This window comes from Salvelinus namaycush, chromosome 8, assembly GCF_016432855.1.
Source record: "Salvelinus namaycush isolate Seneca chromosome 8, SaNama_1.0, whole genome shotgun sequence".
Taxonomy (NCBI): Eukaryota; Metazoa; Chordata; class Actinopteri; order Salmoniformes; family Salmonidae; genus Salvelinus; species Salvelinus namaycush.
In genome coordinates, this window is record NC_052314.1 from 43,046,704 (window position 1) to 43,056,544 (window position 9,841).

General features: G+C 42.0%; 1 protein-coding gene across 1 annotated transcript; it reads right to left on the reverse strand.

The window, feature by feature from the left end:
• Positions 1 to 1,213: 1,213 nt before the first annotated feature.
• LOC120051921 (prostaglandin G/H synthase 2-like) lies at positions 1,214 to 9,233 on the reverse strand. The gene is made up of 10 exons (XM_038998805.1): positions 9,170 to 9,233; positions 8,712 to 8,828; positions 8,468 to 8,611; positions 8,132 to 8,275; positions 7,574 to 7,755; positions 5,446 to 5,529; positions 5,091 to 5,337; positions 2,904 to 3,190; positions 2,475 to 2,622; positions 1,214 to 1,626 (listed from the first exon to the last, which is right to left on the reverse strand). Exons 1-10 carry the CDS (start codon positions 9,231 to 9,233, stop codon positions 1,214 to 1,216), a joined length of 1,830 nt encoding a protein of 609 aa, XP_038854733.1.
• Between the last annotated feature and the right edge of the window lie 608 nt (positions 9,234 to 9,841).

Consider the following 9,841-nt stretch of genomic DNA (forward strand, 5'->3'; position numbering starts at 1 on the left):
GCTAGCTAACATTTAACCTGGTTGGTTAGCTACCTGCATGTTCATGCAGGGTAGTAACGTCATGAGTTGCGGTTCATTGTTTAGCTAGCTACATCACAAAAGACTCCAGTATGCAAGTGTCCTTTTTAATAGAATGTCACTGGGACAACTGTTAGCCAGTTAGATTGGGTGCTTGACTGCTGTTGTTAGGACAGAATACTTGGATCAACCCTTAAGAGATTGGTGGAGCTAAAGCTTAAGAGGGTGTGAACGATGCTGAATGGGTGTGGACAAAGAAGAGCTCTCCAGTAGGTACCAAAGCAGTCAAGGCCATTTTCTCAAAAGTGAGGTTATAAGTTTATCAACTTTGATAGCAGAATTACTTTCCCAATGTTCCCCAAAAGCAGTGTATGATATACCATTTTGTTTCTGCTTTTATCCAATGTAAAAAACAATTTCAAATTTTGCTACGTAAGACCGAGTCAAGGCAGTCAGTCACATATGGAGGACAGAAAAGGGGAGAGAGGAAGGTTTGGCAGCACTGAGACAAGAACCTCTAACTACATTTTTATCTTCGCACAAAGTGCCCTCTTAAACAAAAATACATGAATTGAGAATAAGGATATCACAGTGATGCAGGACTGAATAGCAATCTCTGCTGCAGTGTCATTTAGCAAATGTGAAAAGATGGAGTCATGTATTTCATTATAGACAGTGTTTTATTTGAACAATAAGGAGTCAGCTCAAGAATAAAATACACAAAGAAAATACTTTAAGGGTTACAGTATCACAGTACAATGGACTTTACATACCTAGCTATCTTTTCCCTTGCACAATAAGTGGAGAAGCAGCTGTAAGTTAGGTGGAATGTAACATTGTAACATGCAGCTAAGATGGAATGTTAGAGCCATGTTGTCAACTAAACGTGTTGAATTCAAGTATCAGTTGTTAAACAAAGTAAAATGACAAACAAACACAAACAATATTGCTAGTGCTATTTCTGAGGTCAATAAAATTACATAATACATTAAATTAGCTCTTAGAATAAATATAACCCAAACGTAAGGATTGGTTTTCTTTAAACTTACAAAAGTCATGTCAAAACAATGAGACATTACAAAAAACGTTCTCAACAACATTTCTCAATAACACTTCCAGAATACAATAAATTAAATAAATATTAACATAAATAAATACATTAAATGCTTATACATTTAAATGCTTAATTGTCTTATCAGAGCTCAGTGGTCCTTTCTCTTAGAAGTACTGTGGGGTTGCGATCGTTACTTCCCGAATGTACCGTACTGGAATTAATGACATTGGATCCATTGTCTTTTACGTCGGGCACATGAAAGGATGCCAAAGGGCAGGGGCCCTTGATGTTGCTGCACACCAGACTCTGTAGGGACGCTGTGTTGATGATGTTAAAGCCGATGCTCCCACCGAAGGTGCTGGGCTTCCAGTACTCTGGCGAACAAATGGGGTTTCCCATCAGGCCTTTCAAGGAGTAGGGGGCGCCCATCTCCACCATGGTCTCCCCAAAGATGGCATTGGTTCTTGGCTTCTCCACCAGCAGGCCTGGGTAGAGCTCCACAGCATCCACATGCCCATACATCTCCTCCAGCTCTGCAGCCATCTCCTTATCCCCTGAGAAACACACACAGAGAGAGGGAAATTTTACATTACGCAGTCTGGCTTCTGGGAGAAAGGGTTATGTTAGGTACTCTACTCAACCTGGCTAATCTGTTTGACTAAACTGATGTGGACATTATGATGACGACACACTGATGTAATTTATCTACATCTGACCTTGTGTCTTGCCATCTGTGTTTTGTCCACAGAACAAGTGTTAGTGAAAACGATACAAGTTTGAGAGCTGTTTCATAAGCATTTAGAGATTGAGTTTCCATACTTGATGCAATACAATACACATGGAAAGTAGGTCAAACTCATTCAACATCTTTCTCTTTCACTCTTACTCTCTCTGTCTCTCGCTCTTTTTCACACATTCTTTTTCACACACACACTTTTTGTTTATTCTCACACTGTCATTAAAGAAAAGCTTCTTCTTTCTGATAGGAATGCAGTAGGCCTGTGTGAGGCAGTGTAGAGCTTGTCGACCTCCCAGACGCCCCTCTGCCTCTGCCTGTTTACACCCGGCTCTCTGCCATCACTAACTGCTTACACAATCTTTAACTAAAATGCACATCTGTTTGCCTTTGCTGTAGCCCTTAAAAGGAGCTCAGTATTGCTCCAATATAACTTACAGCAGCACGCTCCATCTGCCCAGGCTAGTTTTATTACTATTTTAATGATCTTCCATACATCCCTTTACAGGCCTTAATTGAAAGCAGTATACCACAGGATGTCACACCTTCTACTGCTAATTCTACTAAACGATCACTATATTACAATCTTATCACTATATACTCAATCCCAATGCTTAGGATGATAAGTGTTTATGTAATAGCTGTGATGCTAATGGTGGTTCTCACCTGTGAGGTCTTCGAAGGAGATGTATGGCGTCATGGAGAAGCGTTTCCTGTAGGCGTTAAGGGACTGGTAGCGCATCTGTCTGCTGTTCTCTATGGACTTCAGAGCCACCATTAGCACTGCAGGGGGGACATTACGACCTCCAGCAACCTAAGGAGGAACGAGGGACAAGATGTAAGTCGACCAGCCTTAAACAACAATGAGTTTCTCTTTATTTTGAATGACTGACATTCCCTCAGGGTAAGCACTAAAGAAAAAAATATAAAGTCTGCTGAAAACTCACATAATAACATGCAACATTACCATTCACCCACATTTCAACCATGGTTCACCAGGCCCCATTTACATTCCTAATTCTGAACCACACCTTAAGCAGCCACCCAGAGCCCACAGTGTACAACCTAAATCCCACACAAAAAAGAGCCTCTTACCCGTCCAGCAATCTGCTTGGTGAAGGACTCCACCAGGTTGGTGATTCCATGTGTGGTGACCACAGAGGTGTTGAAGACAAACTGTGGGTAGGAGTAGACCTGCTCCTGGATGTGGAAGGCGTCGGGCATCAGTGGGTGCCAGTGGTACAGGGTGTTGAACTCTGATGCGATGCGGTTCTGATACTGGAAACGCTCTTTGAAGAGAAGCTCTGGGTCGAACTTCAGCTTGAAGTGGTAGCCGCTCAGGTGCTGCACGTAGTCCTCGATCACAATTTTGATGGTCTCACCTACAGCAAGGAGAGGGGCAATTAGTTCTAATCTTTGTTGTTTCTTTATATATGCATGCATCTACTCTTTACTTCAGGTTGTCCCACTGGAACAAAATCCCTTTTACAAGAGGGAAGTTATTAAAAATCTCCATAAAGTCAATTTTGACATAATATCAGAGTGATATCAACTCTCAAGTGTTGTTTTGAACCCCAATTTACATGGCGCCATTAAACTGCTGTCATATTAGGCTTATTTACACAGTGACCGATCGACAACTTTTGTGACATTAACACATTTGACATTTTAGTCATTTAGCAGAGCTCTTATCCAGAGCGACTTACAGGAGCAATTAGGGTTAAGTGCCTTGCTCACTCAATCTCACTCCAATGCTGTTCATTGACTACAGCTCAGCGTTCAACACCATAGTACCCACAAAGATCATCACTAAGCTAGGGACTCTGGGACTAAACACCTCCCTCTGCAACTGGATCCTGGACTTCCTGACGGGCCACCCCCAGGTGGTAAGAGTAGGCAACAACACATCTGCCACGCTGATCCTTAACACTGGGGCCCATCAGGGGTGTGTACTTAGTCGCCTCCTGTATTTCCTGTTCACCCACGACTGCGTGGCCAAACACGACTCCAACGTCATCATTAAGTTTGCTGACGACACAACAGTGGTAGGCCTGATCACCGACAACGATGAGATGGCTTATAGGGAGGTCAGAGAACTGGCAGTGTGGTGCCAGGACAACAACCTCTCCCTCAATGTGAGCAACACTAAGTAGCTGATCGTGGACTACAGGAAAAGGTGAGCCTAACAGGCCCCCATTAACATTGATGGGGCTGTAGTGGAGTGGGTCGAGAGATTCAAGTTCCTTGGTGTTCACATCATCAACGAACTATCATGGTCCAAACATACCGAGACAGCCGTGAAGAGGGCACGACAAAATCTTTTCACCTCAGGAGACTGAAAAGATTTGGCATGGGTCCTCAAAGGGTTCTACAGCTGCACCATCGAGAGCATCCTGACCGGTTGCATCACTGCCTGGTATGGCAACTGCTCGGCATCTGACCGTAAGGCGCTACAGAGGGTAGTGAACGGTCCAGTACATCACAGGGGCCAAGCTTCCATCCATCCAGGACCTATATAATAGGCGGTGTCAGAGGAAAGCCCATAAAATTGTCAGAGACTCCAGTCACCCAAGTTATAGACTCTTTTCTCTGTTACCGCACGGCAAGCGGTACCGGAGCGCCATGTCTAGGACCAAAAGGCTCCACAGCTTCTAACCCCAAGCCATAAGACTGCTGAACAATTCATAAAATCGACAATAAAATCAGCAATTTCCCTTTTGTACACTGCTGCTACTCGCTGTTTGTTTGTTACTTATGCATAGTCACTTCGCCCCCTGTATATAGCCTCGTTATTGTTATTGTGTTACTTTTTATTTTAGTGTACTTGGTAAATATTTTGTTCTTCTTGAACTGCACTGTTGGTTAATGTAAGTAAGCATTTCATGGTAAAGTCTACACTTCTTGTATTCGGCGCATGTGACAAATAAAGTTTGATTTGATTTACTATCAAGGACTTCATGTAAAAGGAGAAGACCATAGAGAGGAAGTGAAAACAATGAGCACTGCTGTAAATATGGGTTCACACTGTTTCATTAGGTCGAAATACAATAGAATTTTGGGTCTGGATAGAATTTTGTAGAATATTGGGTCTGCATACAATATTATAGAATATAATAGCTGTTTGCAAGTAAATGCAATATTTGATCGGCACAAGCTACAATAGACAATGTCAATCCAGATACTATGTAAGATCTGCAGGATCTGACCCCATGGCTTCCTTGTGATAATGAGCAGCAAGTCCTATACATCTCTCTTCACATACTGCTCGCTTAGACTGCTTACCAATGAGAATGAGGCGAGATGTCTGGAAGAGCCTATCATCATCCCAGTCCGGATGTACCTCCTTCAGGACATCACAGACTCGGTTGTGTTCTCTCAGCCAGATGGTAGCATACATCATAAGACCAGGCACCAGGCCGAATGCCTCATGGCCCACAGCGAAGCGGTGAGACTCAGGGACATGGGGAGGGTAGTGCATATCCGCCCCTACCTCCTTCACTGTAGGTGGGTACACCTCACCCTCCAACACCTATAGAGAGTAAAGGTGAGAGAAGAGACAGTCAGCTGGGCATATGACAAACAGAATCTGTTCAGTGATGTTCAAGGTTATTTATAGTTGACAAGATCTGTCCAGTACCTGAAACTTCAGCTTGCCATCCTTGAAGAGCCGCAGTTTGTGTTGCCTCTCAAGGTTATCACCGTAAATGTGACCCAGGTCCACCTGGAAATCAAGCATTGAAGTGAGTCATATACAGATGTAGGATCTTAATTTGAACACGTTTGCTACAGCTGGAAAATAATCCTGCAGCAACAGGAAAAGTTAATTATTATGTGGATTATAATGAATGGATATTTTTGTAAGGGTTGATACTGAAAATGTAAGGGAAAATAAAGTCTGTTTTCAAAATGGAAATTACAAACTTCAGAAGCTTTTTTAAACCTCAAATACACTACAAGGTTTACATTTCCTACATTGCAGGAAAGCTCTCCTGCAACAGGGTGATCAATTTAAGATCCTACAGTGTATTCGGAAAGTATTCAGACCCCTTGACTTTTTTCACATTTTGTTACGTTACAGCCTTCTAAAATTGATTTAAAAATAATTATTCCCTCAATCTACACACGATACCCCATAATGACAAAGCAAAAACTGTTTGCAAATTAATAAAAAATTAAAAACTGAAATATCACATTTACATAAGTATTCAGACCCTTTACTCAGTACTTTGGTGAAGCACCTTTGGCAGCGATTATAGCCTTGAGTCTTCTTGTGTGTGGCGCTACAAACTTGGCACACCTGTATTTGGGGAGTTTCTCCCATTCTTCTCTACAAATCGTCTCAAGCTCTGTCAGGTTGGATGGGGAGTGTCGCTGCACAACTATTTCCAGGTCTCTCCAGAGATGTTCGATTGGATTCAAGTCCTGGCTTTAGCTGGGCCACTCAAGGACATTCAGAGACTTGCTCCGAAGCCACTCCTGCATTGTCTTGGCTGTGTGCTTAGGGTCATTGTCCTGTTGGAAGGTGAACATTCACCCCAGTCTGAGGTCCTGAGCACTCTGGAGCAGGTTTTCATCAAGGATCTCTCTGTACTTCATCTTTCCCTCGATTCTGACTAGTCTCACAGTCCCTGCCGTTGAAAAACATCCCTACAACATGAAGCTGCCACAACCATGCTTCACCGTATGGATGGTGCTAGGTTTCCTCCAGACGTGACGCTTGGCATTAAGGCCAAAGAGTTCCATCTTGTTTTCATCAGACTAGAGAATCTTGTTTCTCATGGTCTGAGTCCTTTAGGTGCCTTTTGGCCATCTCCAAGCGGGCTGTCATGTGCCTTTTACTGAGGAGTGGCTTTCGTCTGGCCATTTTACCATAAAGGCCTGATTGGTGGAGTGCTGCAGAGATTGTGGTCCTTCTGGAAGGTTCTCCCATCTCCATAGAGAAACTGGAGCTCTGTCAGAGTGATCATCAGGTTCTTGGTCATCTCCTTGACCAATGCCCTTCTCTCCCGATTGCTCAGTTTGGTTGGGCGACCAGCTCTAGGAAGAGTCTTGGTGGTTCCAAACTTTTTCCATTTAAGAATGATGGAGGCCATTGTGTTCTTGGGGACCTTCAATGCTGCAGAAATGGTACCCTTCCCTCGATCTTTGCCATGACAAAATCCTGACTCAGAGCTCTACGGACAATTCCTTTGACCTCATGGCTAGGTTTTTGCTCTGACATTTACTGTCAACTGTTGGACCTTATATTCACAGGTGTGTGCCTTTCCAAATCATGTCCAATCAATTTAAATTTACCACAGGTGGACTCCAATAAAGTTGTAGAAACATCTCAAAGATGATCAATGGAAACAGGACGCACCTGAGCTCAATTTCGAGTCTCATAGAAAGTCTCCTATCTGAATAAGGTATTTCTGTTTTTTTATTTTTAATACATTTTCAAACATTTCTAAAAAGCTGTTTTTGCTTTGTCATTATGGGGTATTGTGTGTAGATTGATGAGAAAAATAAATAATGTAATAGATTTTATAATAACGCTGTAATGTAACAAAATGTGGAAAAAGTCAAGGGGTCTGAATACTTTCCGAATGTACTGTACGTAGACCTACATACATAAGAGATGTCTTCCTTCAGCTAACTCAATCTCTAAGGTGAGACCAGGGTTGCCAAGACCCAACTAGCCCCCCTGTCATTTGATCCCTGGGCAAAACCATGTTGTAATGTTCAGTGCTGTTATTGTGCTGGTGCTGTCCAGTGTTGGTACTCACCCCGTGGCCCTTGGCTTTAGTGAAGGCCGGCCCCATCTTCTGGTCGGATTTGAAGAACTGGTGGGTGAAGTGTTGGGCAAAGAAGGCAAACATCAGACTGGAGCCCTGAGGGTCTGGGATAAACTTCCTCCTGATCAGGAGCTTCTTTGCCAGCATCTCAGCATTAGGCAGCTCCTTCTTACCTGGATGGAGGAAAGCAGAGAGATTGGTTTAATTTAGAGGTTTGCTTTTTTAAATGTTGTAGTTTTATAAGATATACAGGAGATGGTGCTTGTTTTTATCATTAACTGAAATATATTGCCAATACAATAGAATAACCTGATCCTATGTCCACCAAACCAAAAGCATGCATGGGAATGCCACACAAATTTTGGTGTGGCTCAGTGAGTATGATTTTCCCTCACAGTAAACCTCAGGCAAGCAGCCAGCTCTACTCTACAGGGACTGTCAGACATGTGCATGATGTAATGAAGCTATGGAGGTGAGGCATCGTTCAAAAATCTGAGAGAACAGGTTTGGATAGAGAGAGCGAGAGAGAGAGAGAAAGAGCTTGCTTACCTACGACTCCCATAGGAGTTGGGCAATCCTTGGGCAGAGGAGGGAGCGTGCGTGTGTAGTAGGAGAGATTTGAGTAGGCTTCCCAGCTTTTATAATCATAGTCTGTATTGAAAGTCGGGGGGCTGTCAATCAGATGAGAGCGAGCTGTAGACAGAGAGAGCACAATTCATGAACATGAATTCAAAATAAACTGTGGTGACTTTGTATGTTATTGTATTGGTAGCCCTACTTTTTGAATGGCCTAAAACTTCACATCACTCGTTTTTTGACATGATCAAATGGCAAGAGAGGAAACCTCATCAAGACTACTGTACGATGCTATTGAACTCAACTCACATGTCAGAACATATCTCATGATAGCATCCCTGAGGAATGATACGCTGTTGATGATGTTCCAGAGCCCCTTGTAGTGGGTGAGGAGGTAATGCACTGTGTTCGGGGTTGGCTTCAGAGACACTTTAATCCACGTGAATAATGTAGCTGTTAAATCAAGATAAAAGCATATTAATAAGGTGTCTAGGGAGAAAAAAATAAAGGATTTTTTTTAAATGTTGATTTGTTTATATAGGATACAACTTACGTTGTGTGCAGTTGTGGCCATAAAATCCCGTGCGTGTGCAATCGCACTCATAGTCGTCGGCGCCCATGGCCGTACACACGCCACGGTTCTGGCATGGCTGTGAGCAGCAAGGGTTGCCTGCATAAAAACATTTTTGGTTAAGTTAGACTAAGTGTAATAAATTATGATCACATAAACATGTAATTATCTGATTGTTTCGATGTACATATTGGCCCACATATCAAATAATTCACAGATTGGCTGTATATCCAAATATAGCAAAGGCTATCAATTTATATAGCCCTAAATAAACGCTCATAATGTTCGATAGCTGATAGAAAATTAATTAGATTAACTAAAATAAAAAATAAAAAGAGTGAATAAAATGTTTAGAAACATTTTGGTAACACATTGCAAACAAAACAAACACATTTAGACAGCACCAAAGCTTCATAATTACTCTCCCATCATGTTTTTACCTCCTTCGCAGACAAATATTATGCCTAGAGACAGAAATAAAAGCGCCGATATGCTTCTGTTCATTCCAATGCCTTTTACCGATAGCGCGCCTCTGTTTTTCTCTCCAGTTTAAGGTTGCGAATGAAGCTGTCTGCAGCGAGGACACGTTTTATAGTAGGCCTACTGGGTGTGGGCTTGAGCGTGACAACCTAAATTATTCGCTCACCAAGTGGTGTCGTCGACCCATTGAAGCGTTATGCTTATCGATAGATTAAAATGGACTGACCAGTGGAAATATTTGTGATGATGACTTTGATCATAATGAGCCATCTCAGTCTAGCGAATATTAATTAAGCTATAGGAAACACACTCTTTTTTAATGTTATTCAGGTTTCAAGAAGATATAGGATAGGCTATAGATATTACAGTAATGTGACTGTTGAATTTGCTATTAATTCATTTAACAAATCCATATTATGTTGCTAATGTTAATCTTACTTGATAATGACTGAATCTCAATCAATTTAATAGTACTGGTCAACGAATAATGTCCACATTGAACGTGTATTATATTACATTGCCAGACTTTTTAAATCCTATTTGGTATGGGTGCTTGGGGGAAATGTAATTCATAGCTTGTATTATAGGCCACAAATAGGTGACATTTAAATGTTTAAAAAAATCCACCTCAG